The sequence below is a fragment of the Drosophila sulfurigaster genome, chromosome 3, assembly GCF_023558435.1.
Source record: "Drosophila sulfurigaster albostrigata strain 15112-1811.04 chromosome 3, ASM2355843v2, whole genome shotgun sequence".
Taxonomy (NCBI): Eukaryota; Metazoa; Arthropoda; class Insecta; order Diptera; family Drosophilidae; genus Drosophila; species Drosophila sulfurigaster.
The window spans coordinates 12,351,151-12,374,939 of record NC_084883.1 but is presented as its reverse complement, the minus strand read 5'-3'; the positions used below and the strand labels follow the sequence as shown (position 1 = coordinate 12,374,939).

Genomic DNA, 23,789 nt, shown 5'->3' with positions numbered 1-23,789 from the left:
CAAAAGCAATGGTAACTCCTACCATTGTTGTTATGCTTTTTGGCTTAGTTACTGATGTTTTGGCTGCAGAGCTGGCGACTACTTAGTGTAAGAAGTCACTGCAAGCCAAGTCTTACTAATCGTCGTTTAGCGTTTCATTTTTGTCATAATTTATTTGTCATCATTCATTCATTCACTCTCTCATACATTAATTAATAAAATGAAAAATGAATTCAAATGTAAAATTTCGATTTTTATCGTACTTTCATCCTTTACAATTTTATTCAGGAAATAAAAATGTTCGCAGTTAGTCGCAAATGATGTGGCGATTAGGTGATAAGTATTTTGTAATCATTATTAATCAAATATGTGCAATTGCATATATTTAATGACAGTTAGTAAACGCACGTTAAACATAATTAAGAAAAAGACGAAGATTTTAACGAATACGATGTGGTTTTAAATATTAATCTTCCATTAAAGAATTTGATTTTTCGAGTTAAGAAAGTTTGAAATGATCTAGAATCTGATTTTAAATGGAACTTAGGGAACTTTTTCGTATATTTTTTACAATATATGTATATTATTTTGACTATAGTTTTAAAAATATTATCGTCTTTGTAATTGAATGTTGGCTTTGCTAAAGCACAAGTAAGCGTTGAAGTTACATATATTTAATTATTTATGTTCGTTTTGATTTTTGTAAATATGTCAACATAGGAAAAAAACTGATTGTGATTTGGCATAGACTTGGGAAATTTACACACTGTCTTTATAACAATAGTATTATGATAATATTGTATTATAATAATATTGTTATGCAAAATTTAAATGTTATCAATATTTTCGCTACCCATAAGGTAAAAAGGTATTCTAAATTTGTGCCAACAGAAAATGTAAATAACAATCGGACCAACCTAATATATAAAGATATGTACATACAGATGTTTGTTATTAATCAAGCAAAGGTGTTGTATTTGTGTTTGTCTGTCTTGTTTTTATTTAAAATTGATAGTGGGTTTTTTTCACATATCTTTTTTTGGTTCTTATATTTTGTAAGTTTCAGCTTTTCTATTATTACCAGGGATTGTAAAACCCCGTTGTGTAATAATAATCATAATATAATAATAATATTTAAAATAAATTTAATTAATAACTGGTTTTAAGTTGCGTCTGTGGGCATGTTTAAATTCTAAAATAAACTTGACTTGGTAGCAAGAAAAAAAGGAGTGTAAAAATGCGTGGTCTGCAAGAAATAAGCTTTATTTTTATGGTTTGTATTTTTAGGAATTTGTCAATGACAAAACTATTAATGCAGTTAAAACTTTATAAAAGAATATGTTTGGTAAGAGTATTCGATAATCTTAAATGCAAGTTGCATTTGAAAGAATATTTGGATTTACTTCTATGCAGACGCTGGCAACCGCAGTTTTATTCTCGTTTCTAAATTGAATCTATCAATAAATAATTGATCGTCAAATGATGTAGGATTGCTTCTGTGTTGCTAATATGTTACTATGCACATTTATGTGTAAGTATGTATGTACTATTTGCATTTGATGACGTAATTCTTACCTTATGTGTGTGATTGATACGGTCAGAAAACGCATGTTTTGAATGACGCATATTTTACATTTACTTTCATTTAATTCCTGACGTTTATCAAAACACAATGATCTTGAGAGGTATTCACTCTTAATTGTGAACGCTGTATGATACTAATTGAGTCAATTGAACAGTAGAAATGACAGAACTCAAGTTTTTAATAACACTCTTGTTAATTTTATTATAAAGTGCTCATAAGAACAAATAAAATTTTCACTTTCAAACATATTAAAGCATCAACAGTTTTAGCAAAATGAATTCAATTAAAAATGTAATATAAACATTTAATTTATATTCAGATTATAGAGACAGGGGTAACAGAGTAATTTTTAAGTTTATTTTCGAGTTAATGACAAAATTCTGAAAATTCTTGACTTTCATAAAATGATTTGATTTGATATGTAAATATAATATAAAGACTAAAAAATATTAATTAGGTTTAATATCGTATTAAGAAATGAAGGATATATTAAAGGCGAGCAAGTTCTTTCCAATAGTTTCTGTATTCTTAACCATTTGTTCTCATTTTCACATAGTATTTTGAAACCACATAAAATCAGTTGTGGCCTGAGAGTTTCTCAAGCGCTTGCAAACTTTTTTAAGGCCGTAATTTTTTTTCTCAATTTAATAAATATAATACCCATAATTCAGTCTGTGGTGCACTTGGTTCTCATCATTGGTTTTAGTATGTTTTTAAGTCAACCTTCGCAAGTACTTTATGTACATATATGCATATATGTTCCCATAAATATTTAATTAAACAAAAACACATCTTGTTGTGTTCTGTTACGTAAAAATGCATCGCATTACATAATGATCTCTTCTGTTTGAAATTAGTTTAGTTCCTTATATGCTGAGAATGTATTAATATGAACCTAATAATTTTCCACCATGTATGTAAAATCCATGATTCCAAAGAATCATCATTTAAACATCGAAATGAGATTTTCTAATCGAGTATACGGAATCGAGTGTTGTGCTCAAGTACAAGTATGTAGCTTAAATTGGCTAACGTGCACAGTCCCATTAGACCACAAAAATAATTAACTGCAAACATGAATTTTGTGCTGTTGACTTTGAATGCATTAGTAACTGAGCAAATTGGCCCCGACAGAAGTAAGACATGAAACACTACAATTGACAAAACTGTTGATGTGAGGAGAGGCGCAGCAAATTTTTCATTTGTTGCCAACATTGAACTTTAAATGGTAGCAACAAAGCAACATGTGCTAGTGATTGTGTATCCAATTAAGCAATTCAATGACTATTTCGATTCGATGGTTGTATTTGAGTTATCAAAACTGAGAGCCTCAAGAAAAGATACATTCAATTTGATTATACCCTGTACCCGTTAAGAATGAGATAATCGTATTATAATATACTACTATATAATATACTTCTATCCATATACTATAATATGGATATAGTATATACTGATAGTATATATAGAGAGCATTTATGTCCGACCCTATGAAGTACGTTTATTTTTATTCAGTATATAAAAAAGTGATTGACCTTTCAGCATGCCCGCTTTAATTTAGTTAAGATTCAATTTAGAAAAGTAAAATTCACGACATCATTAAATCGTACATATTGGAAACAAAATCTCACATTAATATTAATCAAAAAACTATAAACGTGTATTCATATTATAGAGTTGGAGGGAACAGGGTATCTTTAAACAGAACATGTATCAGCAATAAAACATGTTGTCAGTTAGAATGTTAAATATGGGTGCAAATGATGCGCATCTGCCATACGAAGGTTTTCCACTCCATTAAAAATTTGATTAATGCGTCTAACAGTTTGAGCAACTACCGGATGCTAAGCAATTATCCCAGCCGCTTCCTTGTGTTTCACGAGTGCGTATTGAACATTGAAATATTTTGTCACATTGATCACACGAAATTCAATGTTTGTTAATAAACAGGTTTAATGGAAAATATTTGCCTTTTGATTTATTTTTTCAACAATAACACGCATAAATAAAGGAAAACTGCTTATGAGAGTTTCCACGAAGCTATAATTTTCCATATTGTATTCCTGCTCAGCGTCTCATGCTTGAATTATGTAGTTCGACTACCTTCACTTTAAAGATGTTCTTTCAACCTCGATGTTCTTTCAACCTCATTTTTGTATGCTGAAAATCGGGTTTAATCGGCTAGATTTTGGGTTTATAATACTCAAAATAAATATTGTACATGATAAACTGAATTTATAATATAATATTATATATAATAAACTTTACTGAACTATATTTTTAGAACGTACTCATAGCTCATACAAGCAATGCATTTCCTTACCGATTTTAACGATTTTCATTAACGCTTGGTGTAGGTATTTCACAGTCGAATAAACTGATTTCGTCTTCTTCTTGGATTAAACCATATGTGCTTGGTTAAAAGTAAAAATAATGACAAATCACCTTAATATTCAATATACGTTCATTATTTTTCATTTATTTATAACGAAACTTTTTATCAAAGAGACACAACAATTAATGGAATTTTAGAAGAAAGTATACAAGAAATTTACATTATTTATTGTAAATAAAGCTATTATTAATATAATGTGGAAAATAATTATTTATTGATAGAATTAGAAGTAAACCATCTTATTATATATAATATAAAACACTTAACTTAGTTACAACTAAATCTTAAGCATCATTGATTGCACATTTCCCGATGTTTGATGATCTCGTTCAGTGTCTTGATTTTCCGCCCTCGAAACTAACGTCCGCATGGAAGCCTGTATCGTCAGCATGGTAAATTACATTCTGGATGCGTCCATCTGGCAATAAAATATGATATTGACCGCGTGTCACTCCATGCGAGTCTCTGTTCTGCTTGTGACCGAAATCATTGCCGGTATGGAAATCACGTATGCGATAGCCAAACGCATACTTTGAGGCATACTGCAGCTGCAATGAAGAGCATACGGCGTTAAAGTCAGCTTCGTGTTATGGTAGAAATGTGTGTATGTGACTACATTGAATATTTTTATATGCAACAGTCATCACTAAGGATAATCTCAATTGTGTATGCTTGCTGGTTCAATATTGTGAACTTGCGAAAACTCACAATATTATCAACAATAAATCTACAGTTTATAGTGTTGTTTTTAACATGTAATCGAAGGAATTGAAGAACTTAAGATAATTAAGAGAATTAATCTTCTAAAAATTATTTATAGTATGTATGATATTAACAGCAACTGCAGTGTGTTAATAACTTTTTTTTTTAAATTTATACAATTTATACTAGAATTGTACTTGGCGAATATCTTGCTTGTAGTGGAAAATCGATATACCAAATATAATATTTAGTATTTCAGTATTTTTCGTTATATTTAACAACAAATGTTGTTCTGTAAATTTAATTCAAATGATTCTTGTTGTACATTTCAAGTTGTCACAACTTTCCCTACATGTTGAGGAGCCATTGCGGTCTTTATGGCATTTAAATAAAGATGTTGCAAAACTTCGTGATGAGTTAATAAGTTAAAATTAAGTTTAAATAGCATTTTTTACCAAAGCAGCTAAAATATATCAAATCAAGTATTCCCAAATTTTCAACATGATTCATTGGTTTTCATTAAATTTGGCTTTCTTGAAAGTCGAGCGCATTAGAAAGAGTTCTTATTTGATTTCTGATATTAAATTTAGAACTATCAATTTTTCACTAAAATTGAATTTTTTACTTTCACACAATTCTTATTTTTTTTTTTAAATATTAAACATATTCGGCGAGCAAAGTAATTAGTTGCATATTCATAGTCAGCTATGGAAATAGAGTTTCGTCATCCTAAAAGTATGCAACAAAAATTACAAATTGGTATGTCAACCAGCTTTTGTCTGCGTACTGTAAGAGCTCACATCTTGGGTACTTATGTACATAAACATTAAAGAAGAAATTCAATTCAATCAACAATACAAAAAAATGTTTATTTTTGGGATAACATATTAATACAGATTTGGCCCTTTTTTTGGGATCTACAAAATTAACCGGCTTTTGAAATCGCCTTCAAATCAAAGACCTTCGACTTGGTAACATTTTCGCAACACTTGCGCAAAAAATTGGAAACGAGCTAAAGGATCATAAAAAAATGAATTAAAATATGTGAGTTAGTTTCCAGAAAGTACTGCACCTGCTGCTGGTCACACAAGGTTCCAGTTGAAGGACCGTTACCAAACGTTTTGGACCGCAATAAAATGACAAATGGCCAGAAAATTTGACCATGTTCGCACGCGTTACAATCTGGTTAGCACCAGGATACAAGATTCTTGCGATAAACGTCATGTGCCGAGTCAGTGTTCTGCACCCAACACTAGCATCAGCGGCAGCTGTTGTGAAATAAGTTCATTGACAGACATGGCAGGGGGAGGGAGGAGGTGATGTAGGAGCGGGTTTTATCGTAAAACTAAAGCTTCACAAGCATCTTTGGGTTTGCAGCTGTGTCCACACTAGGACGGGCCGCTACAACTGGTAATCGCTTTTTTTCAAACAAAAGGTATAAATCAACGAACTGGAGTACGTCAAAAGTTAAAAACTTTCCCAAAAACAAGTTACATGGACATGGTATTTTTTATTATTATTATATATATTATAAGCACGCGATGAAATGTATTTTAGCAATATTAACGATGAGTACGTTTACAATTAATATGCGCAAAATATGACAACGCATATTTACAATTAACAACAATAAATAGTAATATTATATCCATACTTGCGTTAATTATTTTTCAGTCAATGGCAATATTGAGCCAAAATGTCATAGGCAGTGTTAAGTGAAAACGTTTACATATGCTTATAAATAAACCTTTGAAATTCGTTTGAATCATTATTAATGCAAATTTAAAAATTACAGCTGTTTTTTAACACAATCAATATCAAACGGGTTGGTCAATAAATGGTATGTACTCGTATATGTTTAAAAGTGGGAAAATAGATGACTGAAAATTAACGTATAGTCCGAATAGAAAGAGTTTAAGCCTAAAATCATTAAGTAAAACTCTGTATATGAAAATGCTAATCTTTTTCTATCAAAAAGCCTCAGAAATAAAACCCAACGAAATTCAAACATAAACTACCATATAAAGAAAACTTCAGTCAAGTGTTCTCAACTGTGAGACATCCGTAACTCGTTTTCAATAAAAGCAAGGCGGTATTATTCTTAAAATATATTAAATTAATATACGGAAAAATATAAAAAAGTCTAAAATTTTTATTTGATCGTAATTGTATTTTCCAAAAATCTATCTTTAAAATTAAGCTTCCATTTTGATTTTATTTGAAGCAAGCTTGGTCTGCACTCAACAATATTAATTTCTATATCTCTTATAGTCTTTGAGATGAAGGTGTTCATACGCACAGACCCACAGCCTTTCGGACTTAACTAAATCGCTTCGACTGTTGGCTCCTTTTTCTTCTTACAAAAATTTGCTACAGGCACAAAGTTTAAATACTCTTTGGTCAGCGAGTATAAAAATTCGTTTACTAATACATATTGCAATGGTTAGTATTAGAAATTATAACTTAGAAAAGAAAATTACAGTCATACTTGTCAGAAGTCGTGTACTAAAAATTTCAAAAAAAATGTTCTATCATATCATCATTGATTCATTCATCAATGCTTTTGAACTCTGGGGCTACAGTGCTAGACCTAATACAATTGTTTTAGTTGCAGACCAGCACAGAACAGAGAGTTCGTAAAAAGTAAAAAACCAAAATTTATAGTTGTGAAAATTGTACCGAACATTTCAATATTTTTTGTTACTAGAAAAAAAATCTTTGATTTTATATATTGCTTTCAAATCCAAATTCGTAGTTTCTAAATAATTAAATCAAAATGAAGCATATGCGACGCAACACGGTCCGTAACGTTCTGGACCTGACCCGTATGGTTAGATTGACGAATGTACGATTTGCCTGTGGTGCTGAAAGCTCTGGTGGCGGTGGCAAGGGTCTTGTGTTGGGCATTTATATGAAGGAAGGCGACAAGGAGCCTAAATTTACTGCGTCCGCTGAGAAGATCAACGATCGCGTTGGTGGAAAATTAAGGCAGCTCGTCTGTGAGACTCAAATCGATGGACGCTTGGGTCGTGGACGTGTGTTTAACAATGTGGATCCGGACTTTAGCTCGGTGGCCGTTGTGGGAGTGGGAATCGAGGGAATTGGCTTCAATGAGCTGGAGATGCTAGACGAGGGAATGGAGAATGTACGTGTTGCAGCTGGAGTGGGTGCCCGATCATTGCAATTGCAGGGCTGCCACACAATCTCCGTTGATGCTATGGATTATGCCGAACAGGCGGCTGAAGGATCATCTCTGGGCGTTTGGAGATTTACCGATAACTTGGCGAAGAAGAATCGTCTTGTGGTGCCGAGACTCGAGCTTTATGACTCCCCAGATATGGATGGTTGGACTCGAGGCATTTTCAAGGCGGAATCTCAAAATCTAGCGAGGCGACTCTCAGATGCACCGGCCAACTGCATGACACCTACGATGTTCGCTCAGGCGACAGTGGATGCGCTTTGTCCCTGCGGAATTACGGTAGAGGTCCGGACGATGGATTGGATCGAAATGCAGCGCATGCATGCCTTCCTCATGATCGCCAAGGGCAGCTGCGAACCGCCCGTTCTGCTCGAGATCAGCTACTGCGGTACTGCGCCCGAGGACAAGCCCATACTGTTTGTCGGCAAGGGCATTACCTTCAACTCGGGTGGCATCAATCTCCGTCCCTGCGAGGGCATGGATGAGTACCGTGGAAGCATGTCGGCGGCTGCCGCAATCATTGGCATGATGCGTTGCGTTGCGGCCCTCTCGCTGCCCATTAATGTGACTTGTGTTATCCCCCTGTGCGAGAATATGCCATCGGGCATGTCTGCGAAGCCCGGTGATGTGGTTACATTGCTGAATGCCAGATCCATGGCAATTCGCGATGTTGACAAGGCCGGTGTCGTGGTTATGGCCGACCCATTGCTCTACGGCCAGACAACATACAAGCCGCGCCTAGTGGTGGATGTCGCTACCTTGGGCATGGGAGTCAAGAAAGCCTATGGAGGTGGCGCCTCTGGCATCTTCTCCAACTCTCACTACATCTGGAAGCAATTCCAGCGAGCTGGATCCCTGACGGGTGATCGCGTCTGGCGCATGCCACTGTGGCAGTATTACAAAAAACAAGTTACAGACGAGACTGGATATGATCTGAGCAACGATGGTCGTGGTGAAGCAAGTTCTTGTCTAGCCGCTGCCATCCTCCATGAGCTGGTTCCTTGCGCGGATTGGGCTCACATTGACACGCGCGGAACTGGCTTGCTGACCACCTACGGCTTAGTCCCATACCTGACTGCCAGCTACATGACTGGACGCCCGACTAGAACTCTAGTGCAGTTTGTCTACCAGATGGCGTGTCCCGAAGTGAAGTGAAAAGTTTTTGTTTTGTATTACCTTTGCAGATATAACGTAAATAAAATGACAATATTTTTGTTCGATATTTCTTCATAAATTCAGATTAATTGTAATTTAATTGCATACAACCTTCCACTGTTTCCCATTCAATGAGAGAAAGAAGTCGCGCATACAGAACATTAATGATCTAAATTTGTAATTTCTACGCTGTACTGTTATTTGCTTTGGACGTGATCATGTGTTTACTGAAGCGTTTGTTTGCCGTGTTGGCAAGGGCATTAAACAAGGGCATTTTTTATTCCATACAAGTTTTTTTTTAGCTTATGTTCTTTCTTACTTTACATTTTTAATATTATTTAAGTAACATCTGTAAGATCGAATGCATACAAATTAATGCCCTTCCTGATCATGTAGTTTTATTAATATATATTTTCTGTTAGGTAAATATAAGAATTGGAATCATGTAGTAATACTATTAGCCTATAATAAGCCTCATCTATTAACTTAATGAACAACAATGGTCAACAAGCTTTCGCCTCTAACCTTGTAGTGAGCACATTTTCAACGTTCACGCTTTTAATTGATATTTACTTGCAAAGCCTAGAATCTTCTGCTCATTTGAAGTGATCGAATTCATCTCTGAGAGGAAGATAATAAATTTATTTCATGCGATCTAGGTGTTGCACCGTTTTAATTTGATTCTTAACTTTGTACTCGTAAAAAATCAATATGGTAAAGTTTGTTTGAATACAATGAGCTTTAAATGTCGTGTGAAATTCAAAAAAATATCGTTAAGTGCAGAGCTGTGTTTTATGTCAGCTGATATGAACACAAGGTGAGAACAACAAAACATTTGCTGCTGAGAAGATTCTTACTATACTAATTAGTGATTTAATTAGTGATGTAATATGATAAGAAATTGAAAACGATCAAATATTGCAGGGTCATAGCAATCACTGTCGACATGTATGATAGTTATTTAGTAAATCACTTTGTCGGTCATTAAGTCAGTCAGGAAAAGTATGATATTTTGTACAACTTCTGAATGTTCTAGATACTCACCGATTTGTCGTTATGGATAGGCGCATAGTGTAGATTTTTGAAAACCGTCTCTTCCTTTAAAATAGTGGGTACGGATGAATGATGGCCTATATGTTTTAAAGTGGTCAAAGGCTGTTCATCTTGCGCTCCATCGTAGCCATTTGAGAGTCCATGACCGGGCTGAAAGTCAATGTAAGAACTGGGCGTAGGCACCTTAGGTGAGGCACTGCTAGGAACAACAGGTAATTCCACAACATCATTGTTGCCAGGCTCCACAATGGGCACATATTGCTTGGTCTTTGCCATGCCAATTAATCGACCTGGCTGCACGCCTAATGTTCCATGATCTGGTACGCTAGGAGTATTTATTTTGTCTGATTGTGAAGGAATTTGCTGTGGATGAAATAGTATAGGCGCTGTGCTATCCTGAGGACGATCTTGAAATTTAACAAGTTTGGGCTGGCGTTGCAATTTGGCTTGCATATCTTTGGCCAATAGGTAGGTCAGTCCATGGATTTGATCATCAGGCGACTTCCCAATAAGAGTTGATAGTTCCCGGAACTCGGGCATCTGTTTGTAGTGATCGTTAATACTGTCAACAGGAGCGTGATATTCAATCTTGATCAGTTGCTGAGGCGCAGCTTGAGTCTCATAATTGTATTGCTCTATAGGTCTGTGTTCATAGAGGGTATCCGGTTGCGTCAGCTCTGTCTGCAAAGGATCAGGCTTTGAAGGGTGGAACTGAGGTTCGGCAAAGCTTGTTGCCACATAAGGATGGACCACCGCTGTAGCTTCATCGGCAATTGCTTGAGGAGGTGCCAATTGCGCACTGTAAGTATGATGAATCTCCTCAACATTCTGGACTGGAGCTGCTGTTTCTTGTACAACAATTGGCTGGTTAATGGTTGGTGTAATAGGATAAACTTTGTTAAAACTTGGCTTGTAGACATAACGAAGTTCCTCCACAACGGGAACAGGTTGAATATGCACTTGAACCGGCTCGATGGACTTAGCGGGTACCAATTTGATAGCTGGCTTGTGGACGTAAGAAACAGTTTTTGCCTTCAGGTGTTCATAGTTGCTATTTTGGGGATTTAAATACTTTATGTAAGCCTTGCCCCCATGACCATCCTTAATCAAATGCGTAATGACCTTTTGCACCTCATGCGGAAGTGTTATCGATTTTTTAGTCTTGGCATGTGGTGCATCTTTGTAGACAAACATGCGTTTGGTTTCGGCTGCAGTTTCTCCAGAGAGCACCATGTTATCGTCCATACTCTTGGCTCGATTGGTTACATCTTCTGTTCTATTGTACTTCACTGGCGCTAGCGTCTCCATAGTCAACAACTGCTTACCAGAGCGTTGCAAAGAGTCTGGCAAGGCAGACTTGGCATCAGCCAACTCGAACTTCACCACGTGCAAAGATGCTGAGCGCTTTGAACGTTTATTTTGGCGTACTCGCGACCTTGTCGATTGATCCGAAACTTTTGGCGTCTTAGCAGTTGTCTTATGAATGGGCTGATTGACCAAAACTGGTTGTCTTTGCAGATCCAAGGCTCTGGCTCGCGATATAAGTTTTGCTGTAATCGTATCCGGTTCGCGAGCATCGGACGCTTCAAAGGGAATCATTTGCACCTTAAAATTGGCAGGTTGTTGATTCACTGTAGATCGTCGCGATCGATGTGACTTTGCTGTTTTCGTGTTCTTCGATGAAGGGCTTGCTGGCGATTTGGTTACTTCACTTGCCACAGTTGCTTTAATGGGTGCACTGTCGCGATACATCCGCAGAAGCTGCTTTAATTCATTACTTGGCTCCACTGCATCGCTTAATTGAAAACGCAACATGCGAGGTGCAGTCGGCAGTTGACGCTCTTCTCTTTTGGTACGCAGATGAGTTGCAGGGTTGGAATTCTCTGGTTGCTCGTTATATTGATTAAAGGCGGCCAAGTAACTATCACCGGTGGGATTCTTAATCTGTCGCGTACTATGTAATCTTCGTTGATCGAAGTAGCGTTGCATATCCTGAGAATATATTAGAGAAAAACCACATTAGTTTTCAGCTAAAACATTTATTGGTACTCTATCATATGTAGCAAGCCAATGTCCATCATAGTTACATATTAATACATATAGCTCACACTTCTGTGGCAACTTTCTTTGTATTGGGTATTCCGAAATTCCCCCTCAAACTATCTCAAATCGCAAAAAAAATTAGGATTGAAAGACTTTTTATACCCGCTACCCATAGGGTAGAAGGGTATTATAACTTTGTGTCGGTAGGAAATGTATGTAACAGGTAGAAGGAGGCATCTCCGACCCTATAAAGTATATATATTCTTGATCAGCGTCAACAGCCGAGACGATATAGCCATGTCCGTCTGTCCGTCTGTCCGTCTGTGTGTCTGTCCGTCCGTCCGTAAGAAACACTGGATCTCAGAGACTATAAGAGATAGAGCTATAATTTTTCGACAGCATTTGTTATGTTTGCACGCAGATCAAGTTTGTTTCAAATTTTTGCCACGCCCCCCCGCAAATCAAAAAAATCGATTAACAAGCGTATTTTAAAGCTAGAGTTACGAATTTTGGTATATACAATAATTATTATAGTAGTTATGATTCCTGAAATTTGAATTTGGTTGCGATCAGATACACATTGTCGAAGTTATTAAAGAAATACTTTTGTATGGGCAAAAACGCCTACTTACTAGGGTTCTTAGTTGCTTTGGCTGACAATCTGGTATATTGTGCCGTCTATGGTATATTTTGAATGCGGTACTATATCGATATACCAAATATACCATTTGGTATATTTTTAGTATTGATCAGTATATTCACTATATTTTGAGAAAAATACCGCAAAATATATTTCTTTTATTCAAAATGGGTAGCGGGTATCTCACAGTCGAGTACACTCGACTGTAGCTTTCTTACTTGTTTTTTTTTTGTTTTAAATAATGCGTGTTCTATTATTTGAGAAATAAGTGGCAACTTTTTTACAATAAACTAATTATAATTCACTAAAAAACAACTTCACATAGCATTAGACACAACTGTGATAAACTAGTAAAGTGAAATGACTTACCTCATAGCTGGCAAATGTATCCAGGGTAGGTAATTGTTGCCAATTATCCGAAGCATTGATTGACACTGCTAGATACAAAAACAGCATCTTAAAAAAATACATAAACGATAGAACATTTTATTAATTTTATTAGTAATAGTTGTATAAATAATTTGAATACACTAAAGAGTCTGCGCTAGTTCTGAAAACATGCGCAGTTAAAACAAGTAAGAAAGGACAAAAATTTGAAACAAACTTGATCTGCGTGAAAACATAAAAAATATCTTTTACAGTCTCTGAGATCTAAGTGTTCATACGGATGGACGGACAGACACACAGACGGAAAAACGGACATGGCTAGATCGTCTCGGCTGTTGATGCTGATTAAGAATATCATATATTATATATACTTTATAGGGTCGGAGATGCCTCCTTCTACCTGTTACATATGGGCAATTCTCTGATGTCGAATGCGACATTTGTACGCATTCAAACTGAAAAAAAACATGTGCCAAGGCATTATTTTAATTTTGTAAAAATTGAAACTTATAGCTCTCGGTTAGCACTATAATTGGTGGTAAGATGGATTTTGGGCAATTGTTCGTTTTCAAGAAAATTGCAAAAATGTTGCGCATTCGCACGCGACAAAAACAGAAGTTACTTTTTCAAAAACCAGTTCAAGCACTAATTTCAGCGAAACGTGATGAAAGATTTTAATGCAATTTATTTTAATGTATTATGCATATATTTATCTAAATAGTGTATTTGGTTTGACTTAAAAATATTAAGTTGTTTTTTTTTTTAATTAAATTTTAATCACTGTCGCACGCGACATGTCGCACGCGACATTTTTTCCATCATACTTTTTATGCTGTTTTTTTTTTACTTTTTAAGTTCATTTGAAGAGCATATGAAGCATTTTCATAGTTCTTTAATATATTCAATATATATTTTTATTTTCAATTGAAATTTCATACTTAAAAAAAAACCTTTAATAAAGGTAAACAAACCGTAATATATTAATATCATGTACATTAGAAACATAATTACCTATCTTAAATTACATCATTAATGTCAAAAAAAATTTTTTTTTATGAATATAGTGTTCTAGTAGATTTCGTTTGTTGGCCATTTCAGCCAAACAAATTCATTTGGTTTATACCCGGTATACTGTGCACATTCATTCTATCATTGTTTATAATGACAAAGTCTCAATTGGCGCTTATGACATGAAATTTATATTATTTTTTGTACATAAAAAGAGTATGCATCATCTACATTAAAAAAATAATTTAACGAAAAAAAAAAAAAATTTTTTTTTGCCATGTCGCACGCGACAAACTTTCAAAAATTCTTAAAAATGAAGTTGTGCTTATATTCATCCAAATTTTATTTTATTATATTCGGTAGCAAAATATGTGTTTGGACACAATTTTCCATGCTCAATGGACAAAAACTTTAGATGCACTCATAACAAATGCTGTTTTTCACTGTCGCACGCGACAAAAATATAAGCTGATTAGCTGAAAAGAAATTTACCGTTATTAGCTATTTCATCATTTCTTTTATATATTTTGTATATTCCTTGGATATTAAACAAGATATTAAACTAGGGGTATCAATGCATACTGACTCCCTTTAAGGAAATGAATCAAAACAAAACTTGCAGTAGAAATCTTCAATACAGAACTTTTGCTCATCTTCGACTTTGCATTGAAATTTTTCAAAATGTGTTATGAGTAAATGGAAAAATCGTTTATACTAGTTAAATGTAATATTTTCCCTATACACAAATGTGAAGAAAACATGCTTTTATAGAGTTTGAATTTTTTTGGCGCCGGTTGCACTTTCTAGAGAATTGCCCATATGATACATTTCCTGTCGGAACAAAGTTATAATACCCTTCTACCCTATGGGTAGCGGGTATAAATACTATAAAGTCGGTGAAGCACCTTTCTTTCAACCTACAATTAATTTTTCTCTCTCACGAACGCTGTTCGTAGGTCGCAATTGTTTCATGGTCGTTGAGAAAAAAAGCACTCGGCACCCAAAAGATGAGATAAGAAGCTCAGTCAGAGGCACACAAAAAGCAATCGCAGCTTGAGAAACATGTTGGAGCGCAAAATCAACGGCACGTGCTCAGTGACTGCGATATTTCAGAAGTCTGGGAACCCGACGGTTACATGATCCCCGAAAATAATTTAAGGTGATTAAATGAAAAATATAACAGTTGCTGATCGATGTTGAAAAAGAGAATTCGTACGAAGAAGTTTATAAATGCAGAGCCAAATAATGCGCTTAAAACTGTGATCAAAGCTGATTAGATTGTAATACATTTCTATCCTAATTACATCAAGTAATAAAACTGCACACAATTAAATACAATACACAATTTGAGTACGCAGCAACGCTTCCACTTGATTAGTATTCATAAAACAAATGAGTTATCTGCCCACCTGCGAACCTTCTCGCTAACTTTCACTCTCCGTGGTTCCTCATTTGGATAAAGCCTACTGGTAACGAATGCCCCCTCGACACCTGAATGAGATGCACAAAACCCGTTTCGTTGCAGCGTTGCAATAGGCTGCAAAGCTGCGCGACCGGTTCCCTTGCGTCGGGACCAATCCGTGTCTGCAACAGTCTAGCTGTGTCTACTTTCACTGCAACAACGTTGGTAATGGTCGTTAAACTTACTCTCTAATATTCAGGACTGGTCATATTAGCCAGCATTCATTGCTAACACATTGCTTATGTAATTACGCCATTGACATTGCTTCTGGTTATGCAATATTGGCCAAGCTTGAATGGAGGATTATTGTTTATAGTTGTATGCACGTAAAATCGTGCTAATTAATTTAATTACGCAATGAATTTAAACGACAGTGGCAATGTTTGCTTCCACATCCTAGCAGACAATATATCCGGTACTAGTATTATTTATAGCAAAAGGTGTTTACATGTTCATATATAGATAATCACCCGAAATAAATTACAAAATTTACATTAACAAATGCAATCAAATCTGGACTCGTAACATAAGGTAGGGTATAGAGTATGCGACTGAACATGAAAACGGAATTATCCTAGATATACAATTAAAAAAATATGTGCATTTAACGAAATTATATAGCAAAAAATGCAGCTACAAAAGATGTTTTTTATCGAGACTGCAATGTATGTATTTTGTTTTAATACCCGCTTCCCATAGGGAAGAAAGGAATAAATGTGTGCCAACAATAAATGCATGTAACAAGCGGAAGAAGCCGGTTCGGTTCCGATATTCGATATATGTTTGTAACCTATATAACCATCGGTCTATATGTCTGTCCTTATGAACTAGATCCATACGAGATAGAGCTATGATTTGATTGACAAACCTTGTTATTATTGAGCGCAGTTCAAGTTTATCTTCGATTTTTTAAAAATGAGCAAATCTAATAGCAAGAGTTTTTATAGCTAAAGTCTCAATTTTTAGATTATTTATATATTGTATATACTTTGAATGTAAAAGTATAACTATAGTTTACTATTTTTCAGTATATTAGTTTGGTAAACTTGAACAATAATTGTTTAGCTTTTATTAAAAGTTGAATAGTGTCTCTCAACTGTAGCATTCTTCATTGTTGTAAATGTGCTAGCGCTCAGCTGTTTTTTTTCAGATAATATTTTAAATTCGTGCCATTTTTTTACTTTTTATATGCGTAATTATTTATAAACCATATTGGCACACTTACCAGCAATATAAAGCCGCTGCCTCTTGTAGCTCTTCTCATTATTAAAGATACTTTGGTATTTTATTTTTCACCGGTTTTGATATATGTTTTCCAAGTGTGGCTTTGTATACTTGCAAACTTCAATAAACTTTCGATATTATGTATTTCGCGGTACAATTTAAAAGATATTTCAAATTAAAATGAACCAACTCAAACTTCACCGAGATTTTATTAAATTCTTTTATTAATTTAAAATAAATTTAATGATTTTATAAATCAACTTATTTGATTTTTATTATATTTTTAAAAACAAAATTTGATATGTATCATTAAACTTGTTCCGGTGATTTCTCTTCACTTATTGAGCTGTCTTCTGTTTATATTTTTATAAGCCTTTTCAAACTGAAGCAAAACCGCACGCTAGCGCACTGCTGATGCAACTGCGGCTTCAATTTTCGCGCCACTTCAGTTTTGTGTGATTGCAGACTCACATTTTCGCAAAAGATTCCAGCCAGTTTTTCCAAAAGTTGTTGCTATTGTTGCATCGTAAATGTTGGTGTGGTTATAGAGGGTATAATAGAGGTTGGGGGATGATCATGCTTGAATTGAGAGTTGGTTAGGATTTACGAATCGTAGGAAAATCATAATTAAATAATGCATCATTATGGCTTTAATGCTATAAAGTTAATATGGGTATAATTATAGCTTTGGATATATTGATATTCACAAAGTGTATAGTTAAAGTTGTGCATGTATAATCCAAACTCCGATAGTAAGATGATATCGCTTTATTTAAATATATAAAAAAGGTATAGCTAAGTGTGCCTTATCTTATAATTTATTTCCTTCCCTATGATTTATTCCATACTTATTCAAAAGTGTAGCCAGATAATTGGGAAGAAAACAATTGCTCAAGCAGCGTCATGTGAAAGTTCAACACTTACGCAATAAGAGATAGAAGAAAGACGCAACAACTAAGCCCAGTCAACACGTTTTAAGCATTTAAACCACAGCCATAGTTAGAGCTTCCGTCGCCGTTGTTGTCATCATCAGAGTCACGAACGCGGCATTGTTGATTAAGTTGTTGAGAGATAAAACTAACAGCTGGATTTGGAGCTTGGGATTACTTATCTTCGTGCCACATTTGAATAGAATAGGTTTGACACCGATCACAAGAGTTGCCCAGAAGAGAGCTATTGTAGATAAATACTTTAATTGTGCTTTTGAATCTTAAACACTCTATTGTGTTCACTTGTTTTGGTATTCGGTTATTAGCAGTGTGCTCGGTTATACTTCCTATCTCAAGAGGAGAGTTACTCCTAAGTTTTGGTCACCTGACAGCTTTGCTGTCTCGGGCCATACACATATATGTGATTGCTAGATAAACCAACTTGCCCTGCTCTACTGGTTGACTAGCAGCTGCAGCTGCAACTGCATAATGCGGAAATGTGTCACGGAAAGTCGCATGCGGATGCAGTCGGTGCTCCGTCGTCATCACCCGTGGGGCGGAAGTTTAGCCAACTAACAAACTGGGAAGATGATATGACTGCGAAGACACTTGTATATTTCCTCTCTCTCATCTTAACCTGGTTCGCAATACAAGTTGTTGAAACAATTACACGCATATGTGCAAACGAGTATTATTGTGGTCAATCAATATGTTATCATCGATGCTAGGCTTAAGAGAATTAATCAAAGGATTTATTCTTCGCAATAGAACCATTTTGTTGATTAATTATTTTTATTACTTTTAATAAAACATTTACACTCGGAACACCACGGGCCACAACAAGAATGATTCTCAACAACTCTTATTTTATCTTCCATGATTTTGTTGTTTTTAAAATCGAATTAATTGGATTTGTATTATTGTTTAAATATGTATTGAAGAATTCTTTAAAAATGTAAACATGTAATACTAGAAAGCCGACCTGCTGCGACGATATCCGCTAATTTGGATTTTTTCGAAATTTATATTGAAGTTGACACAACAATTTATTCTTTTTGGAATTATCATGCATTACCATATTACTTCAACCATGCATTCACATATAACATGAAATATAAAAGCTGGTCTTACTGACATTACACAATAGTCGTGCTCAGATTTGTGACAAACGGCGAAAAATTCAATTAAAAACCTATTTCATTGAAAGAACTAAATAACTTTCTGAACATAATTCAAAATGGAATCCCGTGTCAGGTAACGGGACAGCTTAGGTGTCTATCTATAAGAAAAGCTAAAATTGCGCTAATCACTTAGTTTGAATCAGACTAAGTTTTTCCTTTTACCAATTCCGTTTACCTGCCATTTTTATTAATTTCGATTATTCAGAACATGGGTATGATGATAAATCAACTGCAGTAGATGACTGAAAATAATATTTTAATGTTGTTTTATAGTCAGCCATTCAGAGGAAAGGAAGCTGCAGTGGTTTAGTGTCAATGCTGATATGATCAGTTTGTGTTTTAATTGAGCCGTCCTATGCTTCCTTCAATGCAAGTTTGGCAACTACCCCTCAACCAGTCGAATATTAGTTATTGGCTGTTGGTTACTGCCTGCTGCCTTAATTGTCTGCCACTTCCCGTTTACGTGGAAGCCCGAGCAGCTCAAAATCTAATTACGCCAATGGAGACCCAATGAACACTGCAAATTGACCACACAATAATCGTGGACAGTTTAGTACACGTTATGCGACGTTTGGTCGAGAGTCACAGGAAAGCTTCCCTGCTTCCAATGGCTTTGAAGTGTCACATTTGCGACCGTTTCTGATTTATGAACACAATTTCCAGTTTGACATTAAGTAGGGCTCTGGTAGATAACCCATTTGCACATCGCCACTCCTCTGATTCTGGCACATGGAAAGTTGCCACTGACCTTCGCCATTCCGACAAAATAATTTCTGTGAATTGGGCAATAAAATAAATACTCATGTAATGTATTTGTTGTAGATTACGAATTATTTAATAAATAGATGAAATTGCTTTATAAATCCTACTGAAATAATCATTACGTACATTGGTATCATGTATGCCATCGGATGTTTATGGCGCGCATAACACAATTAAAAACTAAGACGACCTCACTTATTAGCGGCGTTAGATAATTAAAATGGCAGCACTGGCATTCAAATGGCAGTACTGCACTTTGGTGCCAAACCCAATTTGCATGCAAAAAGTCCAAATTTGGAGGCAAAGTCATCGTTTTCTCTCACTGTGCAAGCTCTCGCCATATTGCTCGCTCGCTCACATTACTCGCTCTGTCTCTCTCTTTCAATGTCGACGCCGGCCACTATTTCCTAAGGAATTTTATATTGGCCCATATATTTACTTGATTTTTTATTTATTTGTGACGTTTGCATGCACGTATTGAAAGGAAACTGCGAACAATTAATTAAACGTTGAAAAACTAAGTTATCAAATAAATTATTAATAATTAAAATTAAAGCTTCTTATGGATTATGCTTATGTAGGATTGAAGTTTTAATTTGAAAAAGTCGATTAACTAACACGAACTAGAATAAACAGATCCAGAGAATTAAATTTGTAGAGAAACATATTATTGTTAACAAAGTCTGAAGTCTAACTGCAGGCGGTATAACTAAAATCCGATAGTAAACATCAATTTTGAAAATCTTTTAATTTTGATAGATAAGAATTAAAATTTGTTGATGTAAATCTAGATTCCACGAGAGATTTTCAGATTTACTTAACTAAATATTTCAATTGCTTTCGGGGGAGGAAAAAAGGTAATTTATCTAAGTTACTCATTTTCAAAGTATGGGTCAAGATGTAATTTTATCCTTTTTTCACATTGCGTTATATTTGGGCTTTTAAATAGGAAAATCAAACTTGTGGTATGTACATAGTTTGTGCAAGTATGTATTTTCTATAGAAGGAGCGAAACCCACTTTACACGCGCACTTTGTGTGTGCTTTTGACACTTTTGCGTTCATTTTGGGCGACAAGTTTTTTGTGGTTTGCTGAGCCACTTTCCGGATTGTCAGGGCCTCTTTGGCAGACAGCCTGCCTATTTCGCACTTTATAGAACATTTTTGGCAATTGTTTGATGACGCGCCTTGGCGGCTGCTGCAAATGCCTATATATTTTTTTATTCGGAAATGTGCGCAATTTTCAAAGCGGAAATGCAATTTTCAGTTCAACTGCGTTTGTCTCTCGCAGTGTCGCCCAACAACCCAACAACCCAACAACCCAACTACCCAACTACCCAAAAATACCCGATCACTCGAGCGAGCAACCTACCGCCCGCTGGACAACTGGGCGGCTTGCCAACACATCCAAATCGTATATCAAACGCAGAGTTGGCAGTTCCTGACAATGACATGCAGCGGCGGCAGCCAAACCGAAAAAGGCCGACAATGCGAACGGGGCAGGGAATAGAGCATGCTGGAGAGTGCATACCGTACCCAAACAAAAACACGAAAAAAAACAAGTAAGAAACCTACAGAAAAGTTCTGACTTACGAAGACCTGTTCACATTTGCTTTACACAGAAATCTTACATTATATTTATTTTAATTTTGTTTTTTTTTATAAAAAACATATTTAACTTTGAATTGTGTTTTGGGAACGACAGCAAACCATTCATAAATGTAAAAAAGTAAAGTTTTTTTTTTTTACCGTTTTTTTCATATCAAATTTAGAAAATGAATATTGAATGTATATTTTAAACCTTAGATGCGGATTAGTATTGGTATTGTATATTTGAAATACTAAATATGATTTTTGGCATATTTTAGTGTTTATCGGTATATTAATTTGAAATATTTTACTGATGATACCGCATTCATATTATTTTTATTTTATTGAAACAGTCGAGAGCACTAGGAAGAGTAATTTTCTTATTTAATAATTACATACTTTTAGGATCAAAATGTAAACGATGCAGGTATCGAACAGTATTTTTAAAAAATATTGACTAATATAAAATATATTACATTTTTTTTTTACATTTTTTTAGAAGCAATCTAAATTGTAGTAATTGGTTGCGTTGTTGATTCAATTGTAAGCTTTTGTAATCTTGTTTTAAAAATCGTTAAACTTTGATTTATTTATTTAAGCTTAAAGTTATATTGGTAAGTAGCTCGGATGGATATATCTGAATTTACTCAGCTCAAATAGATTAAATATTTTAGATAGTGAAACAGTAATACAAAGTGCATTTCAATTTTAAAAAGCCGAATAGACATTTTCTTTTCTTATTGAAAGTGAACAGTTTAAACCGTCAACGTCGCCAATAGCACAAGCTTTGCATTTATTATTGTTGTTTTTGGTGTATAGTATAAGTTTTCTGTTGTGGCGTGGACTGAAAATATATTTCACAGGTTGTTTGCAAGCAGAGAGTTTTCAAGCAACTTGAACAATTTGTAGTGTTTGCTTTTTCATACAGTATGAATTGTTAAAATATTTTTATTTATTTGCATATAAATTATAAAATTGTAAGTGCCTGGCGCCTTTCCTTCTCGCTCTTGAAAACTTCGAAATGATGTCTATAAAATCTGCAATTCATCTCATTTATACTGTCTTTCATCTGACAGTGATACTTCAATTCACACTTTTGACCTACATTTATTTTTCGCATCATACATTAAAATGGCATTTAAATTTGTTAAAGGTCAATTTCATTAAGGAAAAAAAAAAACAACAAATAAAGAGAACTCTTAACAATAAAATAACAAGTAAGAAAGCTACAGTCGAGTGTACTCGACTGTGAGATACCCGCTACCCATTTTGAATAAAAGCAATATATTTTGCGTTATATTTCTCAAAATATACCAAATATACTACAAAAATACCAAAAATATACCAAATGGTATACGTGGTATATCGATATACCATAGACGGCACAATATACCAGATTGTCAGACAAAGTAACTAAGAGCCCTAGTAGGTAGGCGTTTTTGCCCATACAAAAGTATTTCTTTAATAACTTCGACAATTTTTATCTGATCAAAATTTTCAGGAATCATAACTACTATAGTATTTATTGTATATACCAAAATTCGTAACTCTAGCTTTAAAATTACGCTTGTTATTCGATTTTTTTTGATTTACGTGGGCGGAAGGGGGCGTGGCATAAATTTGAAACAAACTTGATCTGCGTGCAAACATAACAAATGTTGTCGAAAATTATAGCTCTATCTCTTATAGTCTCTGAGATCTAGGTGTTCATACGGACGGACGGACAGACGGACAGACACACAGACACACAGACACACAGACGGACAGACGGACATGGCTAGATCGACTCGGCTGTTGACGCTGATCAAGAATATATATACTTTATAGGGTCGGAGATGCCTCCTTCTACCTGTTACATACATTTCCTGCCGGCACAAAGTTATAATACCCTTCTACCCTATGGGTAGCGGGTATAAAAATTACGTTTTATTACTAAACGTAGAACTCTTTTAAATTTATGTATACTAGTCAGTTTAGCCCGAAGCCTCGGTCATTCAATTGTTTGGAATTAAAAGGTTGTATTTTAATTGCATGTACATTTTTTCATTTCGTTAACACCGAAAAAGCAATTCCTAGTTAAAATAAATTCAAGCTCACCTACCCCCTCGAAAATGACAATAGTAACTATAGTCTTCCGCAATTTTAAAAATGTTTGGAAGTTAATCAAGAAACAGAACTTGACCATTTGTAGGAATGCTTATCTAATATTCTTAATAATGTCCACATAACAAGCTTAGCTTTCATTTAAATACTACAAATGGAGTACACATTATGAATAATGTTCCAAGAAATTTAAGACAATTTGAGGATGGAGATCAGAATTTTTGTATCGAGTCATTAAAGTTTATGTGTCTATAAATATTGACATATAGAGTTGAGAGACATGTGATGCAGCTTTCAAAAAAGGAGGCAGCACTTCATTTGTGATTGTTTTTCTTTAGAGGTATTATTAGTTTCAAGATTTGTTGTCGAATTAAAAAGACTTCGACAAATTAA

At 34.8% G+C, this 23,789-nt stretch overlaps 2 protein-coding genes across 3 annotated transcripts; one reads left to right on the top strand and one right to left on the bottom strand.

Moving 5' to 3' along the window:
• Positions 1-4,103: 4,103 nt before the first annotated feature.
• On the bottom strand, positions 4,104-17,046 carry LOC133841625 (uncharacterized). Of its 2 annotated transcripts, none has more exons than XM_062274237.1 (4): positions 16,834-17,046; positions 13,121-13,207; positions 10,060-12,060; positions 4,104-4,507 (listed from the first exon to the last, which is right to left on the bottom strand). In XM_062274237.1, the coding sequence occupies exons 1-4, from the start codon at positions 16,870-16,872 to the stop codon at positions 4,289-4,291; spliced, it is 2,346 nt and encodes a 781-aa protein (XP_062130221.1). In that variant the 5' UTR covers positions 16,873-17,046; the 3' UTR covers positions 4,104-4,288. The 2 variants fall into 2 exon arrangements, with proteins under 2 accessions (XP_062130221.1, XP_062130220.1); XM_062274236.1 differs by lacking the exon at positions 16,834-17,046 and adding an exon at positions 15,068-15,133.
• LOC133841626 (cytosol aminopeptidase) lies at positions 7,262-9,094 on the top strand. The gene has a single exon (XM_062274238.1). The coding sequence runs from the start codon at positions 7,438-7,440 to the stop codon at positions 9,013-9,015; it is 1,578 nt and encodes a 525-aa protein (XP_062130222.1). The 5' UTR covers positions 7,262-7,437; the 3' UTR covers positions 9,016-9,094.
• Positions 17,047-23,789: the final 6,743 nt, after the last annotated feature.

Bases quoted from the DNA above. Each gene is read 5' to 3' on its own strand.
- LOC133841626 (XM_062274238.1), top strand. From the start codon at position 7,438: ATGAAGCATATGCGACGCAACACGGTCCGTAACGTTCTGGACCTGACC.
- LOC133841625 (XM_062274236.1), bottom strand. From the start codon at position 15,118: ATGAAACAATTGCGACCTACGAACAGCGTTCGTGAGAGAGAAAAATTA. The intron at 13,208-15,067 runs GTAGGTTGAAAG...TATTTTTTTAAG, and splicing joins GTGAGAGAGAAAAATTAATT to ATGCTGTTTTTGTATCTAGC. The intron at 12,061-13,120 runs GTAAGTCATTTC...ATATATTCTCAG, and splicing joins ATACATTTGCCAGCTATGAG to GATATGCAACGCTACTTCGA.